Source organism: Pipistrellus kuhlii, unplaced genomic scaffold, assembly GCF_014108245.1.
Source record: "Pipistrellus kuhlii isolate mPipKuh1 unplaced genomic scaffold, mPipKuh1.p scaffold_m20_p_13, whole genome shotgun sequence".
Taxonomy (NCBI): Eukaryota; Metazoa; Chordata; class Mammalia; order Chiroptera; family Vespertilionidae; genus Pipistrellus; species Pipistrellus kuhlii.
This window is the reverse complement of record NW_023425438.1, coordinates 35,415,720-35,438,704: the sequence shown is the minus strand read 5'-3', so window position 1 is coordinate 35,438,704 and position 22,985 is coordinate 35,415,720. Positions and strand designations below refer to the sequence as shown.

At 39.0% G+C, this 22,985-nt stretch overlaps 1 protein-coding gene and 1 long non-coding RNA gene across 24 annotated transcripts in view; one reads left to right on the top strand and one right to left on the bottom strand.

Moving 5' to 3' along the window:
- Positions 1–22,985, top strand: part of AAK1 (AP2 associated kinase 1) — a 140,512-nt gene that overhangs the window by 115,585 nt on the left and 1,942 nt on the right. For 7 of the 23 annotated variants that reach the window (XM_045580847.1, XM_036435586.2, XM_036435587.2 and 4 more), the window contains 5 exons: positions 3,172–3,273; positions 4,272–4,373; positions 5,697–5,807; positions 7,263–7,373; positions 17,506–18,770. The exons of 2 other annotated variants lie outside the window; for them this stretch is intronic. In XM_045580847.1, coding sequence (XP_045436803.1) covers positions 3,172–3,273; positions 4,272–4,373; positions 5,697–5,807; positions 7,263–7,373; positions 17,506–18,635 — 1,556 coding nt within the window. In that variant the 3' untranslated portion in view covers positions 18,636–18,770. Of the gene's footprint in view, positions 1–3,171; positions 3,274–4,271; positions 4,374–5,696; positions 5,808–7,262; positions 7,374–8,384; positions 16,339–17,505; positions 18,771–22,985 lie in introns of those variants that run through there. 14 more of the 23 variants (XM_045580849.1, XM_036435600.2, XM_036435599.2 and 11 more) reach the window with 9 other exon arrangements.
- Positions 18,769–19,943, bottom strand: LOC123652229. Its single transcript, XR_006741438.1, has 3 exons — positions 19,589–19,943; positions 18,947–18,975; positions 18,769–18,906 (listed from the first exon to the last, which is right to left on the bottom strand). It is a non-coding gene; the product is annotated as an uncharacterized LOC123652229 (long non-coding RNA).

Below are 22,985 nucleotides of genomic sequence, written 5' to 3'. Positions count from 1 at the left end.
GGCATTCTTATCATAAGCTCTTGAGCTAATTTTACCTGTCTGAAGCTGGTTTCTTCACCTGCAAATGAGAAGGCTAGTTGTTGGATAAGATTTGAGGTTCCTTCCAATGCCAACATGTCTCTTATAATTTGACCATTGTACACAGGGCCATGTCTATGTGAGGATTTTTTCTCCTATGTTGATAGATATAGGCAGGCCCTGTTGGTAGCATGTGGAAGTCTAATCCAGGCTCTACCATGTCCCATCCATGACTTTGGGCAACTCATACATTCTCACAGTCTCTGATCTCCATTGTCCTCAATTCTTTGTTATTTCCAAACCCAGGGTTTTATGTGAATGATAAATGAAAACGTCTGACATTAAATTCTACAAATATAAATGATGAATGTTGCTATAATGGTGCCTGGGGACCAGCCCTGAGAGCCTTTTCTTACTTCAAGGGTACTAGGAGTGAAAGAAACTGGTTTTACAAATTCCATCCACCTTCAGATGCTGTAGACTTACTCTCACTTCTATTCTCTGCCTGGTATTACTTTGCCCCCTCCCACTCCCTGCCATAGTTCCAGGATTTGAATATTCCCATGCAGCAGTGATTACCTATGTGAGTAGCCTGTTACTTTGAGGTTTGGTCAGAAAACAAGCATCTTACCCCATCTTTACTCCATTTCATCTCACCACAACACATGTATGCACACATGTACTTTTTAATACTCTTACATACTTTTTGCTAATGGTTAATAAAATAATTAGATTCTTATTGAAATGCTTGACTATTTCCAGTTGATCCCCTATTGCTCCCACCTTCCCAGTGAAGCTGAAAGACAGAGGTGTGACAGAGAGTAGTAACTAGAGGGAACCAAGAACTGGATACAGAGTTAATAAGACACCTTCCCCACTTTCAGTGATGATGTAAGGACTACAAGCACAGAGTGCTCCGGAAGGTTTCTGTAATGTTGGGGTTCGGGGAGGCTTTGAGGAAATGATGATATTCAAGTGACCAATACAAAAAGTTGTGGGAAGGTTTCTCCATTTGACGGGTGAGGAGATAGGGTCAGAAGTTTAAGGAACTACCGCTGGTCACAGTGAGTCCCTGGAAGAGGCTACAGTTAAGACTCTGGAAGAATACTAGTCTGCTGTTTGGCACCAAGATAAACTGCTGCATTTAACACAAGCAAGTAATTTTGGGTCTTTACTTTTTACCCATTGCTTTACAAAATTGCAAATATATGAGTGCTAAAAGTGAAAGAAACAATTGTGGTTTTTTTATTTTTTTGTTTGTTTAAGTGAGAGAAGCTTTTGGGAGGAATAAAACAAAGCTAACGTTCAGAATAAAAATTTAGACTTTGGGGGAAAACCTTATTTTCACCTGTATGCTGAAAATTGTCAAAGATATTTTAAGATATTATAATAAAATGTTGTCAAATATAGTTTCAGATTAATGCTGATGTGATTATACTGTATACTTGGTTAGTACCCTGAGTATTTTTCCCTGCTGTAGAGAAGCTTCTTCTTTACCTCCTTGCGTTCTTCAATATAAATCAGGTGTATATGAGGAATGTAGCATGTTACCATTTAATTCAAAGATAGCTACATGCCATGTACTACAAAAGTGGTAAATTGGTTTCACATATTAAGATGTCTTTTTCTGCAATGTGTTAATTATACCAAAGCAAATGATCTTGCTAAGACATTAAAACTCATTATTTCATCTGTGTAGTTATAGATTATCTAACAAGTCACCTAAAATTTGATTTCTATCCCTCAATCAATATCAGCTTAGCCTTTACTTATCTCAATTTCTGATGGTCTAGAAGAATACAGATTCATCTCTAACAATCTAATTTTAGTTTTATCTTAATGGCATTGTATTTTGGTGATAGAAAATTGTTGATAATTGGCCTTTAACTGGGCAAGTTATAGAATTTATGTGGCCTCAGTCTTATAAGCAAAAGGACATATGAGTTATTAATTTCCTTTTTTCTACACAATTCTGTGATTTATTACTTTGTTTTAAGTTAATCCTCTAGTGTTAATAGGTTAAAGGTAAATGGATAGTTGTTGATGGATCAGGGTCAAAGGAATTATGAATTTTAGTGTGTATCACACCTGGTAACATTAAGTTGGCCTTTAACTGGGCAAGTTATAGAATTTATGTGGCCTCCCTTCTTTTCTCTCTAAAAAATCAATAAAAACATTTTTTTAAAAGCTTGATGGATGGCTCTGAAGAGATGTAAATAATTTTCACCCAGATAACATATAATAACATTAAGTTACCAGGTGTGATAAATCTGGTAGCTTCTGTTATCCTTTTGTTTCTTAGTCACAAGATATCAAAAGTAATAGCATGTCACAGACTCTCAGTTGGCAGACAATAAATGATTGTTGACATTGACTTGGGCATGGTTTATTATATCCTCTTGGTGAGTTATAAACCATTTTTAAATGCAAGTAAAAAAAGAGAGAGATTCAAAACTGAGCCAAAAGGGATATGAATACACAGAGACATATGCATTTATTTTTTAAGAGCAAAAAAACTAGAAACACCAAACATCACCAACTAGTAAATGAATCAACAAAATGTGCATTTATACAGTAGAACACCACCCAGCAATAGGACAGAACAAACTACTGATACACCAGACAGAAAAACTGCATACATTATGGTTCCATTTATAGGATATCCTAGGGGGAAAAAGAGGGAGGGGGCAAAGCTATCAGGGCAGAAAACAGATCAGTTGTCACCAGAGTCTGGGGGAGAGGAAGACATTGATTAGAAAGGGGACACATAGGTACTTTGTGGGGTGGTGGAAATGTTTTCTACATCATTATTTCAGTGGTGCTTCTATGAATGTGGACATTTGTTAACATTCAGCAAATTATACACTTAAAATTGATTACTTTTATTCAGTGTAAATTATACCTCAGATTTAAAAACTAGCAAACCTAGTCTTGAATGCCTCACAGAGTTGACTTCTTCAGTTAGGGAAATAATTTTTTAAACTTCAAACTTTGAAAAGCCTACTTTTAACAAGATACTAACATGACTTTTATGATGAATTGATACAAAATGTTGGTCCCTAAAATGTATTTGCATAGAAAAATGGAAAAAGATCAGCTTGCTTTAATATATTATTGCATTTTGATTTCTCTTTACTTTTCTGCCCGACCTAGAAAAGCTAATTGAGGGACTCAAATCTCCTGACACTTCTCTTCTGCTCCCTGACCTCTTGCCTATGACAGATCCTTTTGGCAGCACTTCCGATGCTGTAATTGGTAAAGTCGTCATCTTCTGTTTCTTCAATAATGCATGATGTGTGTGTCTATTTCAAGTATATCTAACTGGTTAGCAGATCCCTAGTGAATAGCCCTGGTGAGGAATGGAAATGCCACCAAGCCATCAGCTGTTGGACGAGGCCTTGTGCTAACCCAGAAGCCGAGGCTATTTAATCTCCTTTGTTAGCACTTCAAATCAAGTGTTTTCTCTGTCTTCCAGCTGCATAACACTGTTATTTTTGCCTTGTTTTGATATCCTGAGATTTCTAGAGTGATGTCTTATGAGTGAGGAAGAATGTGGGAAAATTCACTCTTAGTTACAAAAGCTTCACGGAAAAAGTTGGTTTCAAGCTAGACTCTACCTTTAGCAGAGTCTTTTTTAGAAGGCCTCTCTACGTGCCAGGTGTCTGGTGATGAAGTTTCAGTAGTAGAAACTGGGGAGAGGGCTTGGTCTGCTTGTCCTTACATTTCTCTGTGCTCCAACCGCAGGGCAGGCAAGACCTACAAAATGCCCAGGACCCCTATCCTCCAGGGGTGCAAAGTCCTAGAACTCAGGCCATGACCGTGCGGAGAGATGGGCCTCTAGTTAGGGGATGGGATTAGAGATGGACTAGTGGTCTCTGTAAGGCACAAAGGATGTGAAAGGCTCCCACATTTATTCCTTGAGAAAAGCAAAATTACCAGAAGATATTAAGGTGCCTTTCAATCTGTTTTCTAACATGGAAGAGATCTTCTGGATGGCTCTTACTCTGTATTTATCTATAAAAACTGAGAATCACGAGACTGGCCACGGTGGTTAACTTTGCACAGACCTGCTCAATCAGTGAAGACCAGATACTCAAAGCAGCAAAAATAAAGTAACTTCTGTGCTTTCCACCTCTCCTGAGACTGGCATTTTAGAAACCTATAGGAGAAAGCCTTGACAGAATTGTCCAAAGAACCTCTGATTGCCTTTCCCTTACCCATTATTCTCCTTTCTTAACGCTCTGTTACAAAAGAAAAGGCTGATGTTGCTGTTGAGAGTCTCATACCAGGACTGGAGCCCCCAGTGCCCCAGCGCCTCCCATCTCAGACGGAGTCTGTGACCTCGAACCGCACAGGTCAGTCAGGAGTCTGCAGCGGCAGGGATTGTTTGATGTGGTGAGCTCTCAGAGCAGTCTTTCCACCCGACAGATGGTCCTGGGCTTAATTTGCAGCCTGGTTAGTTCCTCCCAGAAGGGATGCCCTGCATTGTCACAGTTCCAGCTTCTACATGTTGAGTGATGTGTTTCCTGGCCAAAAAGCACATTATGTTTTTGGAATTCTTTGTAGAGTGATCCCTGGGCTTTCTCTGGTTACAGTCTATCTTTATTCAGGATTTTTCCACTGGTGGCAGATCCTTCCACCTTCTTAATTAAAGAACTCTGCTGAGCTGTAAGGATGCCTTAACTCCCCCAGGTTACTGAGCAGTCTCTCCCCTCTAACAGTGGCATCCATGGAGCTCATGTTCTGGATGTCGACACCCTGTTCCTAGCACAGTGCTTTAACCATATAGGTGATTTGCTATTAAATTGTAGGCAAAGTTCAAATTTTTGTTGTTGCCAGCATTTCACCCTAATTTTTCCAACTCACTCTAAGTAGACTTCCTTAACTGCCCATAAATACAAATTTGATGACCTTCCTTTTTTTGAGTCCATAATTACCTTGATAAAAATGTCCGATCCTAAGGAATAGAAACAATTAGAAGTCTAGGAAGTATGAAAATGAGCTCACTAGGCTAAAATAATTTAATAGGGTTTCCTTTCCTTGTGCTTACTTGGCTATTTTCTTCTAGAAAACTTTTCAGAAAATAATTCATGTGTTAAAATACTTGGACTCTGAATTTTGTCTTTTTTTCTGTTGTTTATCTAAAAGCAAAATTATGTGTTCAGAGGAGCAATTCAAGTTTAAAGAAAACTATTAGTAAGGGGCAAGGTCATTCTATTTTGAATAGGAATCTGTGGTCTGGAAAGAACTGTTTAATCATGTCATATTACATTAAAAATAAGCCAGAGACAACCCCCTTTTAGTCAAATTGGTCACCTCATTCTATAGTAATTTTCCCCCCGTGAATGTTTAGGGAAGTTTAAGTGAAACTCTTTTTCCCAAATGGCATCTCCTGAAAACTGAGCTGCTAAAGTTTTATTGGCATCCAAATCACATATTTGCTTATCTAACCTCTGAGCAAAAAATTCTTCCATATTTATATATTAAGGTTAAGAGGAATACATGTTTCTGTAGATGAAATTCAGAGTGTTTAACATGTCTTTTTTTGGTTTTCTTTCTCCTGCCCTGGCTTGTTTGACATGTAAATGCAATCACTTAAAGGCTAAGGTCTAATCTTGTGATATTGTTGTGCCATTTAATGCCATCACTGACCTGGGATGCTGTTAATCTGGACTCAGATTCTCTCACTGGGGAAGATTCCCTGATAGATTGCTCTCTGCTTTCTAACCCTACTACTGACCTTCTGGAAGAGTTTGCCCCCATAGCGATCTCTGCTCCAGCTCAAAAAGGTAAATACTTTCTTCTTCTTGGTCCCACAGGTGTCCTTAGAGGAGAACTGAACACCTGAAATTTTCTCTTTACCAAAAGTCTTTGCTAGTGAAGTGTTTTAACCACCTCCTTATGTGCAAAACTTCAGCTGGTATTCTCAGCCACTGTGTTATGGTCCCACTCGGAAAGAATATTTAATAATGCTTAGACAACAGATTGGTGGAGCTACATATCTTTGAAGTCAGTTCAAGTACAATAGATGGTTGAGTTTATTAATCACTGGCTTTAATTATTAATATTATACTTGTTGGCCTCATAACTTAAAAATGTTTCATCAAATACGGTGTAACATTTTGGATAGTGAAAAACAGGCGTCAACCCTCAAAAATTGAATTTGTAAAAGTTAACATTTGAGTCACAGTTACTTACAAGATTTCTCTTTTTAAGTTACCATTTTCACTTCTTAGTCTTAGGTTAATACTGGTTTTTAATTCTGCCGGACAGAAGTAGCTTACATTGAGTTCTGTTCTGTGAGTAGTTTGTGAAAGTGATAGGCACAATGCCTGGCTTACTGTATGCAGGCTTTTGTGCTTGAGTAGTGAATGTGATGTTCTATAAGGAGCAAATACATAGAAAAGGAACAGTTTAGAAATTTAAAAAGGAAGCCTCCCCAATTTGACTGAAGAAATAATTAGCCTGTGGTTTGCAGTGGTAATAGCTGAGCTTTTGTTTTTACCCTTTATAGCATTCAACTGATTATGCTTTTATAGAACATGTAGAAAGAAGTTACCTGTTAGCCAAGTATGTCTGACAGGAGTGTGTCAGCGGCAACGTGTAATTATAGAGGAGCAGTACTTGGCAAAATAGGCGCTTAGCTAGCACTTGCTGGTAGGAGAGCCTTAATTAGAAGGGAGAAGAATATTCTAACAAGCTTCTGCTGGGAATCTCAGTGCATGTGATCTTGTGTCCCAACATTCCCTGAGGCATCAGAGGTATATGAAAGTCTTTTTTTCCAATCAAAGGGCAGTGAGTCCTCTCAGAAGCATTTGTTTGCATTGTACATAGCGGTTGTTTTGTTAGGAGAAACTACCCCAATCCATGTTTTTTAGTTTTTCAGATATTGCTAGTCAGGCCTCTGTTCAATAAAGAAGGTAAATGACTAGTCTCTATGCTTTTGTGAATTACTCAAAATTCCTCACAGTAACGATCTTATAATAGCAGAGAGAATTCATATTATAACCCTTCTCCCTCATCATTTATGAAAGTCTTAACATGGCCAGAGCTAAAACATTTTCTTCTATTTACCTAAAATTTCCAATTTTACTACATTTATTTCAACTCAGGAAAATAAGCATTTTTATCTTTAAAGACTGCATTGATTGAACAATTGGGAACTCTGTGCCTCTTACATGTTCTCTCATTTGCTAATCTCTGCTTCTGTTGTTTCTGCTTGTGTACTTGCATTCTGTATTAAGCTGCAGAAGATAGTAATCTCATCTCAGGTTTTGATGTCCCTGAGGGCTCGGACAAGGTGGCAGAAGATGAGTTTGACCCTATTCCTGTATTGATAACCAAAAACCCACAAGGTAAGAAAGAGAGATTTGGGAAAAGAGCTTGACATCAGCTCTCTACAAAATAGTGATGTACCTTATTTACAAGGGGAAAAGAGCAACATTTAATGAAAGATATTGGGGATAATGACAATCATTGTGGGCTGGAACAGCACAGATAGGAAAAGATACAGATACAAATAGAGATTCTGGTAGAGGTATCTTAAAGCCTGACCATGTGTTTCTTTAGAGAGAAGAAAATTATTCGATAGTTTGACCAAAAGTTGCTTTTTCAAAGCATCAAACCAAAAGTAAGTGATCTTTTAGTCAGTGGACCCCTGAAGACATACATGAGAAAAAGCACCAAACATTTTTTATCATGATTAGAATAATTTATAATATTTATTCTTCCCAAAGAGATTAACAATGGTGCTTTAATATTATATAATTTGCATCTTTTGGATGTTTGTGGAGCGTACATTTTCCTCTTTGATGGAGTCAAATCATTTGAACATGCCACAAAATATACATTTTTTTCTCATTTTTTTATTAAGGTATTATATGTGTACATACCTTAACAATCCCCACCCCCACTCCCGTACATGCCTTCCCTCCCCAGAGTTTTTTGTCCATTGGTTATGCTAAAATATACATATTTTTAAAGAATTTTTTAAAGCATGTTTTTATTGCAATGGTATTAATAACTCTTTTCTCCTCAAAGCAAGATTATTGATTTTTACTCAATCAGGGAAATGACGCTATGTTGTCAAGAAGTTAGTATGTAGCCAGCAGTTCTCAGGCAAAATATATGTATTCATTAGAACGGTGTTCTGCCTACAGGATGGTGTGCACACAGTGCCTGAACCTTTTATGGGAGGTGGCGGATAGCTAATTTATATGTTTAGAAATCAACATGTAAGAGTTTGCAAATGTAAATTGTTGCTTCTGTAGGGTTTGGTTTTAGTTTGGTTTTTCTCCTTTGCTTGCTCTGCACATCTAACCCTTAACCCTCTGTTTTGTACTGAATTCCTATCTCTCCACTTCCAGGTGGGCACTCTAGAAACAGCAGTGGGAGCTCTGAGTCCAGTCTTCCCAACCTAGCCAGGTCTTTACTGCTGGTGGATCAGCTCATAGACCTGTAGCCGTGACCCAGTAGCAGATGCAGTTCTGTAACCTTCATACCGTAATATACATTTTCATTACGGAATTATAAGAAAAACGATTTTTTAAAAAAATCTGCAAATAAGGGGCCCTCTAGGCCTTATCTCCTACCCCTTGCCTTCTCCTGTAGAAATGATAAGGAAAGAAAATCACTTTGGCCCTCCAGATATTTCTTGGCCAGTTCCTCCCTGATTGTTTGCTGTGTTTTCTCATTACCCTTCTTCAATAGCATTATCTTAAATCAAGCACTAGATGCCATGAGCTTCACCTCAGACGGAATCAACTCCACCAAAAGCTTAACTGTAACTGAAACTAGTGAACTGACACCTTTGCCTCATTCTTGCTAGGAATGGCCTCCCAAATCAATCCTCCCGACCCGTCTCCTTTGGCCAGATGCTGATGAATGTGTTTCTCTGCTTTCGCTTTTTATCCTGCTGCATTATTATGAAGACATGGCTTCTTCGGTTGGTCTTAACTCTAGGCAGTAGCCTGGAGACAGATGTGTGGTTTAAGTAAGGGTAAAACTGACTGACTGATGGTATATGTTTGAAAAGACAAAGTGGGCCCAGCTCTAGCCAAACAACTTTGACCTTGTTTGATCATAGACTTAGCCAAGGGATTTTACACCCCATGCAACCTGTCCAGCATTCATCCAGCATTCTGGCTTCCATTGAACCGCAATTTCTCAGATCGGGAGATGTGACTGCAAGTACTTGAGATCCTTGGATAAATGTGTACATGATATAAATTCCAAATATTGCCATTCCTTTTCATGTTAACCATCTCAAGCCGGGATCTCAGAATTAGACCAAAACAAGACAATGGTGATAATATGATACCTTTTATTAGAAGACTTTTCATTGGGGGGTGGCTGGGGGAGGGGAAGGAATTGTAGCAGAAACAGATGTATTTTTCTTGTGATTTTTATTTTGAATCAAATACTGTAAATTGTGTATAAATGAAGACACTGAATAGTTCTGTTTCCACTGGGCGTTTCAAGTCTGATATCAGGTGTCTGTACAGGGTTTTTGATCTCTTTCCCTTGTATAACTTTACACTGCGATCCTACGGTGTAACATATGGAATCATTTTGAGTAGACTTGTGCGTTGCTATAAGCTTTCAGCAGGTCTTCTGTCTTTGTAGAATAAGCATGTTGTTTATTTGCAGATAAACAGAAATAAGTGTGCTGACAAGCTAGGCACAGTTTGACTCTGGCTACCTACCTTTCTTTCTCTCTGATGTTTGATTGAAGGATGCAGCCAAATGAAATGTTCAGTTGGTTTTCCTTGGCTTCCTAGATTGAAAAATAAAACAAAGCATAGTTCCTCACTAACCTTAGGATATTGTTCATAAAATAAATAAAGGACCTTGCACTGACACGACAACATGCCTCATGGTCACCCTCTGTATATGTTCTTACTGAGTTAAGTGTATTTTTTTCCTTATATGGAAAGCAGTTTTCTAACAATTACCCTTTTGAAAAGGTGGGCACAGAACCCCACTGTGGTTCTCTTCCTTGAGTGCCATTGTCCATGATCAGAGGGAAACTAAGCTCTTAGTTGGTCAGATTTGTACAAATAAAATTCCAAGTCCATTTGCTTGTTTCTCTACCTGGTACTTTTGTTTCTTCCTCACGTTTGCACTTTAAGGGAGGGAAAAAGAATGTTGAACAACAACAGACTGCAAAACACTGCATGCACTTTGGAGGTCAAGCTTTGACCTCAGCAGTGTGAGCACAGCCTTTGAAAGGCATCAGAGAAAAAGTTTGAATCTTTCAGTCTTCCTTCTGACTTGAAACACTTCCCATGCCAGCTGAAGTTACATGAGCTAAGTAAAGGCCTCTATGAGGATAATGGATCGTTTCCAAATTGAGGAAGGCAGGCACAAGCCTTCCTGCTAAGGGTTAAAAAAGACATCTTTCCCAAGCTCTTCTTGGTTGAATAGCAGTGAAAATGGGACTTGGCTTGTCCCTTTATGGGCAGGAATATTATTGAAAATGAAAATTGTATTCTTTTTCCTGGACATAGAAACAATGTATAAACTAATGAAGGAAATGTTTATTTTTAAAATAAGAATAATGTTTTATGTCTACGTTTCTCAATTTTTTTTCAAGCATATGTGTTAGAAATATAATGAAATATTTAGTTTCTTGAAACCCATGGAATGTATAGTTTAGAAATTAGATGTCTCTAACTTGTTTCTTTCATGTATTACCCTAATTCCATTGAGATATATTATCTAGTCATCTGGTTCAATAGACGATTAATGAAAAGAGCAGACCAGAAGCCGGAGACTGGATGGAGGAAGCCCGAGGAGGATACTGATATGAAATTCTTTAGGAATAGGGCCTCAGAGGGGAGAACTATTTTTCTGTGAAGGAATACAGTGAGTGAGCCATTAAATGGGGCCTTTTGATATTGATATATATATATATATATATATGGCATCATCCCTAAGCTAAAAGGGTTTATTTGAGATGAGTGTAGTGTGCTGATAATTAATAGACTTAAAGGAGCTATAAAAGGAACATTAGAGGTTATCATCTAGTCCACCCACTTCATTTTACAAGTGTAGGATCTGAGGCAGGGTAGTGGGAGAAGGGGCCTGGGCAGGACAGAGCATCTGGAATCTCATCTTGACCTCTGTCAGGCACTGTCTGATTTACCTTCAGCAGGCATATCACTTCCCAGAGCTGCTGTCCTTGTTTCGACAATGATGGGTTTGGACTTCATTGTCCCTAAGGTTACAGAATTCTAGGGCTCTAAGTATATATTATTATGCTTTCGGAGGACTATGAAGGGTTTGTAAATCCTGATGTTCTTCAGTATTCTAATGTAATTCTTACTGTAGCAGAGTTTACCTATTAGAATTATAATGAGCTTTTACTAAGCTGGGTTGCTCTTTTTTGGTTATCTGAATTAAAAGCCTAAATTATGACAGAGTTTTAACATAGATGTTCCTTTTTTTAATATTACACACTCCCATGCATGCACACTCCCACACAGTACAACAAAACAGTATCAAATTTCAGTTCTTTAAAAAATATATATATCCACGATCTGCTCTATAAAAATGGGTAAATACTATAAGCATATGTGGTTTTTTAATTAGATATCTTATTTTTAAATTTATTATTTTTTATTTTGCAATTATAGTTTATATTCAATTCTGTATTAGTTTCAGGTGTACATCAAAGTGGTTAGAAAATCACATAAGCATATGTTCCTGATTTGCTTTTATTCCAGTTGTGCAAGAGTAGAAAACATCTCAAATTATTATTTTTTTCCCTTTAGGGCATACTAATAACTAGATTGCCAAATTCAATTCCCATGTTTTTAAAAACATATCACAAGAGATAAGGCTTAAGTGGACACTTACAAATATGATTAAAATTCATGATTATGTTAGCAGACAAAGCAGAATTTTGACATCTAATTGAGTATTGTTTCTTGGTTTTAGTTGGGAAGCTAATCCTAATCCTAATCATTTAAGTTATTTTTGAAACTGCTCTCCTTAAAAATAATCTCAAGGAAGGCAATAAGGTATAAGAAAGTCAGTTATTATTACCTAATTGGTATCACTTTCAGCACCTGAAAATATGTTGTCTTTCTTAGTCTACTTTTTCTACCACTTTTGGTTCTGAGTGACATTTAGCTGTTTCCAAAGGCAAAATTACCACCCTGAGATCAAGAGTAGTTACTATTAAAGATAGTAAAGAATATAATCCACAGAACATTTCCAGAGAGAACCTTATTATAGAAAGGGACAATGACCATTCTTAACTTCCTTAATATTCTGAATAAGTGAACAACTGACTTGGCCTATCTTTAGTGTGGTTTAGAAAATTGGAAGATACATATTAAAAATACCTCTAAAATAGGTTGTCACTTTGTTCAGTGTCATTTGATAATGGACTTGCCACTTTTTAAATTCTAATTATAAAACTTGGATTGCTAATAATTATAGGGGAACAAGCAAAAAAAAAAAAGCAGTTTTTCTCAAGATGAAATGTTAATTTTGTTTATGATACTTTTTCCCACTCTCCTGACCAATAATTGATCATTTTGATTAAATCAGCTCAGTCTTCTCTCAGATCAGAAACAGCTTTGCTTTTAGCAGTGAATAAGTGAACGAAGGGGACTCTTGGGGTTGACCTCATCCCAGAGGTCTGGAGATGATAACTTGTTCAGCCCAGCAAACCGGAGACACATTGGGCCAAAGTAAAGTTTCCACAATGAAGTTTGGGAGCTCCATGAGTCGTTAACTTTCTCGGTTTATAAGACTATCCGGATACTGTAGCCACTAACTTAGAGTTTGGAGATAAAAATGACAGGGTAACCTCATTAAGATTTTTTAAAAATAAGTACGATTGTCCAAAATACTGAATTAGCAAATTAGAGGCTGCCAAGTGGAACAGAGAAACTATCACATGAATGTTTAAAATGGAACATTTACTGAAATACTCCAGATATTACAAAGCTATCTTTCATTCCTCTTTAGAGACTATACATTGATCAGCAGTTAGCCTTTTCCTTGTCGGTGCTAGTAATGTTCCTGGATGTGCTTGGTTTTTTTGAGTCAGAATGAATGGCTTCCATTTCCAATAATCTGTAACAAGATACCATTTTGTTTCCCTTTGGTGTCTCTTCACTGAGGTGGGAGAGGAAGGTGTTTTGGGTTACCGAGCGGTGTTAGTTGCTAGAATGAAAGACACTTTCTTGGTTCCTACTTTGTTATAGTATCTGAAAGTACTCTTTTCCTGCCAATACTCTCTGCCCTATTGCACACCCCTCCTCACGGCATGTATATTTACCACAGGTCATTATCCCGCTCTCCCAAGAAGACAGAGCAGTCAGAGGTACATGAAGCTATCTTATGCAGTAAAAATGTGAAATTTGAACATTGCTACGCAAGTATTATATAAAAGCAAGTCTGTAAAGAAGTTTCTTATGTAAACATACAGGGGTATAAAGACTTTTATCTGTTCAAACAGGAGCATTGATGTTTAGAACTATAAACAACTTAAAATAGCTGCTGTTTTCCTGAGCTGAAAACCCACTTTTGCAAAAAGGATTGAAATACATTATTGAGTGACAATGAGTACCTGCACACAAGGGAAGTGTGGCCACATATGAGAGACATGCTGAGGACATTTTAATGAGTCCTGGCTACCCTGGCTTCACCCTGTGGTCTGGGAGAATGAAACCACATGCGCCTGCATTTGATATGGTCAGACACAGGGTTGTAAAATGGAGTACAGATTTGCAGCTCTCCTCCTCTAATTTCATCTTTAATATGCCCAGGCCAATTTAATTAAACATGTTATGTTGGCAATAGCAGTTTTATGCCCACGGAGAAATCTCTCTCGTTTAATTGCTCCATTGGCTTGAGAGGCACAGCATCACTAGCCAATATTGGCTCCCAGCAAAACCCTTATTTCCCAGTCGTGGGTTTTAATGCAACTACACAGCATATGGTAAAACCAAATGCTTAATTTGATAATCTAAGCCAAAAGGTCATTGAAATTATTATAGAGGAAAGTAAAATTCTGGTTCATGACGTATTAAGGAATAACCAGCCAGAAATTTAAGTCTTCACATTTTGATTTTCTAGAAAGCATGCTGATGACCTTCACTAGTCCACCTGATACAATTTGCAGAAAAAACCTTTCCCAAATCATTCAACACTTTTCATTGCTTTGGAAGTTAATAGAGTGTTAGTGAGGATAGTTGCCAAGCCATCAGATATTTTTTGGGACTCCTTTCCTACTCTCTGAAGCATGTGAGCTCTTATTGAAATCTATATAATTTTGGAGCCTCAAAATTGACTAAAATGGAGTTTTGAAAAGTGCGCTTAACCTTAACCTGGCATACAATCCTACATCAGAGCAAGCAAAAGACTTGTTGCTTAATTTAATGTACTCAACCAAAATAAAAAGAGACATGACCCAATTTGGAAGACTTAGAACAAAATGCCCTACCTTAGGCTTCTTGATAAGGAAGACCCTGTGCAGATTATGTGGTCAGGTCCCAGCCTTAACTCCATCCCCCTGCCCCTCTCTCCCACCAGTTGTTACTATCTTCATTGAGCTCTGTGGTTGTGGTCAAGAACATCTGCTATGCCTGCCATTAATTACCCAAGAAATTAGTATAAACCCTTCATTGCTTCTAGGCAAACCACTTTGCACATGTTTCCTGACGGTGGAAAGCTATCTTCATACACAGACTGTTCACCTTGAAAACATGTGTTTTCCCTACAAGAGCACACTCATGTTCCAAAAAAGACATCTAACTCCCCAAAAAACTCAATGTCTACCTTCTGTTTACAGTTATCTAGAATCTCTCCTCTTGTCTACTCCATTTCTTGTCCCGTCACCATCAAAATTCCCTGAGGGAATGTGGTTGTCTGCGCTTTTCCATATCCACCAGCATTTCTTTGGTCTGCAAAGTGCCAGCTCGGAGAATTGCAGAGGGTGTTTGCTTTCTGCCTTGGTCACACTGCCCCTCTCCTAAAAAGGACAGCTTGAGAGACTCGGCCTTCTCAGGAGAAACATTTACAATATCTTCTAATCCTGTAAGCAGATTCATCAAAGAGATAAGAGGTAGTCTGGCCTTGCTTTGAAGGACAGGAGACCCATTTTCCCTTTGAGCTCTATGTTAAAGTATTTTTGTGGCTATGTGTGTGAATTTTAAAAGCTGCTGAACTTTAAGTACAATTTTCCTATTGCTCACCGTGACGGATAGAATATGCTCTAAGTTAGCAGGCTTCCATTTGACTTGACTAAGAACCCGCTTTTTAACTGAAGTAATTTTGATGAATCTGGCATGTTCTTCCATCCTGTTCAACTCTGGATATGGCCACCCCTGATTGGCACTTAGAGTTCACCAATGTAATGGAGCACTGCAGGCATCCAGGTGACCCGCGCTCTGTAGGTCACTGCTCTGGGACAAACTCTGCACACAAATATATTCCACTGAATTTGATATAAATTCCCCCAAAACATTAACTTTAGTCAAACTAGTGCTCATTTTCATTATTGATCTATGTAATGCCAGAATCAGTAATTGGCTTGAGTAAACCTGCCATGTTTTTTTCCTAAATGCTATTTTGTTCTCCCACAGGACTAGCTTAATATCAACTTTCAGGGTAGTTTGGAAAGTTAAGAATTTGTGCCTTAGTTTTGACAACTGGAAACTTTGCGCATCTGATACTGTTAGAAAGTGGTTCAAAGAGTTGGGGGCGGGGGGACCTCTCATACCACTTTGCTCGGCAAATCTTATTCTGGAAAACTTCTCTTCCCCCTTTCATTGTAATTTCCTCCCAGAAATCATCATCTGGGAATCACTGTGACAAATCTAATATCAGTAAACTTGCCTGAGAGGTTAGGATTATGTCTTTTCACATAGATTGTAAGGGAGAAGGTGTTCTGTTTATTTCCTATCCCCTAATGCTTTCATATTATGCAAATGCATATAGTAAAACCGTAACCTAAGGAAAAATTTAACCTCTTCAAAATAAACTTATTCTTCAAATGCTATTCAGAAAGCCATCTGCACCAGTCCAGAAGTTAACTTCAAGACTCTAATGTGGGATTCATCAAATGTATTTCAGCTGTTAGGAAGGGAAATAAAAAAAAAGCGGGGGGACACCCTTTGTTTCTGGAAACAATATTTAAGGTCAGAATCATTTAAAAAGAACGTCTGCTCAAAAGTTATAGGATTCAGAAGAGTATAGTATTTTTGTACAATATCTTCTCAAATGTTCGGGTCTCTCTCTGCATCACTTTACAATGTAATGTCTCCAAGTAATTGGTTTCCCAATAAACTGATTTTGATGCTGCTTCAGCTGTGTTCTGTGTGCTTACTTTAAGCAAACTTAAAGGGGAATATTGTTTGCAGAAGTTTCTATGAGCAAATGGTTTGCGTAGAAGGGGAGAGGACTACGTGGGATTGGGAGGGTTGAATTACCTCAGTACAGAGGTTCCAAGTCATCTATAGAATCCGAATCTTTTTACCAAATGTTCTTATCCTGGTGGGTTGGGAAACCCGTGATGAAATGATACCTTTACCCCCAACCACCCTTTCTCTGGATTCTTCTTGCTTAGTTACATATGCCTTTTTCCTGCCCTCTTGCTAACATGTGCCCAATGACATACTTCTAACCTGCTAATATTTCTTGGAAGGTAAGCTCTCTTGCATTCTGATAATTGTCTATTTGATGTTAAAAGCTAGAGCACCCTGAGGCACTTCAACTAGATAGAAATGGACTAGTATATTAGAATTTGCAAATACTTCTGTAATTTCCCATACATTTTGCTCTGTTTAAAGAAATGTAAGATGGACTCATTTAAACAGAGATTTTTGCTAACTTCGAAGACAGAAAACAAAATTCCAGGACTACTCCAGCTCACGTTGAAATTTAATATGATTTTGCTATGTCTCCTCCGCTGAGAAAGTGCCTTCAGTATTCCTGTTTGAGGTACTTTTATGTCAATCAGCAAGTAAACTTGCTGTGTTTTGTTGCTGTTTGGGGGCAGAGGATGGGTGTCCTCAGCTACCGGCAGAGCATGACCACATGTCCGATACTGAATTGAATTTGTCCCCAGACAGTATTTCTGCATACTCCAGAACCACCATGGTGTACGTGAAGATGAGTGGCTGGGTTTGTTTTCATTCCATCATGTGCCCGTGCCAGCTAGAGCAGGTGTCAGTGCCTAGCCCCGTGAGTAGGAGCATCGCATAGCTGCACTGAATGTCTGTGTGCCTAACGTCTTCATTTCCTCTCCTGTACATTGTGCTTATCATGTCCCAAAACGTGAGACCGTGATTGGTTGTGTTCCAGTTTGTGTGCCGTTTCCTTGCCTGACTTTTATTTTTCTGTTTTCCCTTTTCCATGTTCAACATCTATTATTTGGTCCCATAATGTTACTGCCGTGGGTTGACCATTGGATGTTCCAAGGAGCGTTGAACCAGTTGTGCATTAATTCTGCATTTTGTGCTTTTCTAGGTCTCCAGAGGGAGCCCAATCCCTGTCCTGTAATAACCGTAGAGCACTTTAAAGAATCAACGGGCGTAAAAGGCCTGCCCCTGTATCCAGACCCCTCCAGGGTACCCGACACAAAAACACAGAACAGCTTAGAGTCTGACTACTTGGCCAGAGATGGCCCTTCAAGCAACAGCTCATTCCACAGCAGCGAGGAGGAAGGGACTGACCTCGAGGGGGACATGCTAGACTGCAGCGGGTCTCGGCCTCTCCTCATGGAGTCTGAAGACGAGGACGAGAGCTGCAAGCCTCTGCAAGGGAAGCTGGCAGGAACCGCTCCATTCGCTCAGCCAGAGGTCTCCACGGAGCAAGCAAAGGCAGTGCCAGGTGGAAAAAAGAACCAGTTTCAAGCCCCCACACAGCCAACCGCTGATGGGGTTGGTGAGCCAGATGTTTTTGCCACAGCCCCCTTTAGGAGCTCAAGGGTTCCCACGGACGAAATGGACATTTTCTCCAAAGCCCCTTTTGTCTCCAAGGGCAGTGTGGCTCCTTCCCAGCCAGAGGAGGCGGATGTGTTCCTAAGGGCTCCTTTTACCAAGAAGAAAAGTGTGGAGGAGATAACAGCTGCCCAGAGCGCCTCCCAGGAGTTGCCCACACAGGCTGGTCTTCTCGGTCAGACAGACGAGGCCGCTCAGCTCTCAGGCCTCGACAGAGCGGTGTACTCCTCGGTCCGATCTCAGTATCCCATGGCTGGTTTTGCCCAACAGTCCAATCTCCCCTCCCATTCTGTACAAGCAGCAGACCATCCTGACAGCATCTCCCCCAGGGGAGCCTCCCTGGAATCGGGGGGCCATCTGAACGACAGAAACAAAGGACTTCAGCCTCAGAAAGAAGCTGCCTCGGGGCCCATAGCTGGCAAATCATTCCGCCCCCAGTCTTTATCCAAGTATTCCCGTCACTATAGCCCAGAAGATGAGCCAAGTCCTGAAGCCCAGCCCATTGCTGCCTACAAAATTGTCTCGCAGACCAACAGGCAGTCCATAGCGGGCTCTGTTTCCATCACATCCCTTCCTTCCAGGACTACGGAGCTGCCAGCTGCTGATCCTTTCGCTTTAGCACCCTTTCCTTCAAAATCAGGCAAGCAGAAACCTTAGGAGCAATACTTGAGCCTTAGGCCTCTGTGTCTACCCCACCCTCAGTAACTCACCATATCACTCCCAGCTGAGCCTTCCTAACAAGAAATATATCAGTTATTATTTTTCAGTTCTCTGGCTCAGAGGAGGATGTCAGTCAACAAACTCAGTTGCAGTGATACTTAGTCAAAACCCCTTTGTATGCACCTGTCTTTTGTTTATACTGATTTCTGGACTTTCAAGTTTTTCTATCTCCAGCTCTACCCAGAATTTGGCTTCTCCCCTCACCCCACTTTCTAGCCCCGCCCCTCTCTCCCAACACACACACCCACAAACTGGGATTTTTTGTGTGTGTGTGTTTCTTTAAAAATATATTTTTATTGATTTCAGAGAGCAGGGGAGAGAGATAGATGAGAGAGAATCATTGACTGCTGCCTCTTGCACACCCCTTACTGAGGATCGAGCCAGCAACCCAGGCATATCCCTTGACTGGAATCAAACCTGGGATCCCTCAGTCTGCAGGCCGAAGCTCTATCCACTGAGCCCAACTGGCTAGGGCCTCAGAATCTGTTTAAACCCAGAAATACTTTACTCCAACCCCAAAGGGGCCATGTTATTGCTAGTTTTAATTCCTGCAGTCCTGTTCTGAGTCAAATCTATTGAGGAATTGAGATTAGTCCGTCCAGGACATAATACCTTGAAAGAGGGATATTTCTGGGAAGAAATGCAAGATAAAAACCCTGCACATAAGCGGAAGTGTAAGCCTGCAGATATAATCATTCCTGTAAAACCAGCACCTCTAGGATTCTCTGCATCTGTTTCTGAGGCTGACCCTCGCACATGCGTGTCTGTGGGTATTAACGTGTGTCAGATCTGTTCCTATGTAGAAATGCAAACAGATGAGATATCTGAGCTCATGTCTCCTGGTGTTGAGCCTTTCCTACATCCTCACCTCTGTAAATCTGTGAGTGTACGTGCATGTTTGTATGCATGTGTGTACATGAGCATAGGAAGCATTTCTTCTTTAAGATAATCTTGCCCCACAATGCCTACCTCCACAATCATTTATTAGCATTTGTCTCCTACACTAACTGATCATTTTATTTAGTTCTTTTCTCATGGTGAAATTTATTTCATTGGAAGGGGTAAGAAAATCCTGCTGAAACAGGTTTCCGAGTAGGGTTCTTTCTCTCCAAATTCCATTGACCTGGTCATGAAAAATTATTTTTCTACATTTCCCCCTCAGAACAATAGAAAAGAGCACCTTGTTACCGTTTCAATCACTGGGTATATGATCTTAAAAAGTACTTCAAAAACCTTAGTTCTGAGCACTCCATGCTGTCATTATGGAATTAAGTAATCATGAGACTAGTCTACAAACTAGATTTGCTTGCTTGCTTGTTTGTTTGTTCCAAACCCTTGCCATTTTTCTCTAATGTCTCTTAAGGGACGTAAATTTAAGACTTGTAAGTAAGTTTTGTATTGGAGAATGGAAAAGAGCTGAATCTGTTAGCCATGAAAACCTTGGTTCTCACTCCTCTTTAGATGTTGAAGTAAACCAGATAGATGACTGATTTGTTTTTGAAATGTTTTCTCTTTCTGGAAACATCTGACTCATCCCTAGCTGTTTTCATACCCTTTATTATTAGTGCCTTAAAATGAAATTTATGTCTTAATGGGAAGGCTTCTGCTGAGGAAATTCAACTTAATTGGAAGAGTTGCTACACCATGTTTCAATGTGAAAGCTTCCTGCCACTTATAGTAAATGTTAGGGATTTTCCTCCCCCATTAGCTGGAGAAATTGGGCAAGTTGCTTACCAAACAAGATTAATGATTTAGGAAATCCTGGAAATTCATCCAAGAATCAAGCCTGAATGTCAGATTCTATTGTACTTGATGAGGTGTGAAGTTTTTAAATTTAAAGTTCATGGATCTTGGCAGTAAAATAGGAACAACTGGTTTTTAAGATTTTTTTCTAGTTTTGTCTCCACCTATTTTAAATGTCCAGGTTAAAGGATAAACTGAAATAATCGGCACTGGATCAGAGCTACTAGCAATGGTTTTCCAGCTGAGGTTTCTTTGGGCCAGAAATGAATATTTTTCACTTAGTTAGATGTTAAATGTTCATTCTAAGAATTTTCTTCCTCCCAGTGATCATTTCTGATTTTTCTGTGTAACAGTGGATGCAAAATTATCTTTTCAGTTGGTTGAATTCGTTTTAGCTAATGCATATGGAATTTTGCACCCCAAACTCCTCCTGTTGATATTATTATTTTTTTAAATATATTTTATTGATTTCCCACAGAGAGGCAGAGAGAGGGATAGAGAGCTAGAAACGTCGATGAGGGAGAATCATCGATCAGCTGCCTCTTGCACACCCCCCACTGGGGATGTGCCCGCAGCCAAGGTACATGCCCTTGCCCGGAATCGAACCCGGGACCTTTCAGTCCGCAGGCCGACGCTCTATCCACTGAGCCAAACCGGTCCCAGCTCCTCCTGTTGATATTATTAATTAAAGCCTTCAAAGGCAAGAGGATAAAGAATATTCAGGGAAGTTTTCACCCCAAATCAGAAACTCTTAGAAAGTAGACCGTTATTCTAACTTACTCTTCCAAATATTCAGGCTTACTACCTCTCTAACAGCCTTGCCAATGTTTTTCCTTTTTTTTTTATCACACCCTCCTAATCAAGTAGCCATTTTAATTCTCAAGATAAAATCAATAAAACCATAGTGGTTTTTATTATGCAGTTGAATCCTTTGTCAACCATGGACACGCAACCTGTTTTTCTCCTCACTGGAGACTTACAATGGTTAGAGGTTCTAAATACCTTTTTGAATAGGAAATGAATAAAAACACATACAAATTACTGTTGTATTGTTACTGATACATGAAAATTTTGTGACTATGGATTATATCAATTAATACCTATAGCTAGTGAATTCTGCAATCATCTTCGTTGGATCATATAAGGTAAATACATCATTGAAAGGTAAAATGTTCTTGCCAGAGGCCATCCTGCATCTAGAAATCTGAAAATTTTAGTTTAAGGGAATCAGGAGTGCTCAGGGTGCTTTGAATTAGTAGTAAAAGCATGTTTCTAGCAACTACACTGCAATAGGTTAACATTAAAGAGAAAAAATGTTTAGTCAACAAAATACTGCACTTCTTATTTTAGTTTGTTTCATGTGTTCCTTGCCTTGCACATCTGATAGGAAATGCAGGACCTTGTGGCCTTTCATTCAGTGGTGCACAGTGAGCCAGACTATATTCAGAACAAAGCATTGAATCACACCATTCACTTATTGACTAACAGGTACTGTCAAAATAATTATCTTTTTTGTGGTGAAAAATATTAATAGTTCACATACCTGTTTCTTGGGCTTACAGACAATCCTGAGCTCCAAAATACTTATTAGAATGGGGAAATGGAATGAACAAAATGTGTGGCAGAACCTAAGGGTATCTAGGTCAGTAACTTTCATTTGGGGCCCATTCATTGTTGAGTTGAAAATTTCACATGTGTGGTTTAGTGAGTATGTATTACATACCCATATTAGCTCTGAATTTAATTTGGTAACCAAAATATTTTGTTCTAAACTCCAGGAAAAAATACAGTATTTTATTGACCCATTATTTAAGTTTTAAAATACATGTGTATATCAGTGTTTTCAACATGTATATATGATATTCAACAGACATTTCAAGGACTCATAGCATATAAAATAAGTGTAATCACCAGAGTGATTTGACAATAGGAATTCCATTGTAATTCCATAAAGAAAAGTCACCAAAGCCTAGATCCTATAATATGTATAATTATGTCAAATGGGAAACTTTACCATTTAGGAAACTAGAGAAGGGTGGGATCAAGCTCTTTTCCAGGAAGAATATGACTTAAAATAGAGTCACTTTAATAAATGTTATTCTCTGCTATGTCTTTGGAACTGAGATTGGAGAATATATGCCAGTCAACTGTGGAGTGGCTGCTGCCCACACAGACGTAGTTTTTGAGAAAACTGCCAAGTTTCTGAAAAATATGGAGCCCAGATTGCTTTGATTAAAGGTACGTAGGAGAGGGCCACACTTCTAAGGAGCAGGAGCACCTTGTAAGCACCACAGCCGCCCCTGAGTTTCGGTCCTTCAATCTTGCCGGATGGAGTAAACATGAAGATTTTAAGTGAAATTATGTAATATAAATTCTTAGTGTTTCCAATGCCTTTGTTAACTACTACTTGTAGTTTTTTTTTTGTTTGTTCTTTTTTGTTTTGAACCACCAGGATACTTGCAAACTTGTGACTTGTGAAGTTCACTTAAGAGGGAATTTCAAAATGCTTGAAAATAAACAGTAGTATCAGGTTGGGAATTGTTT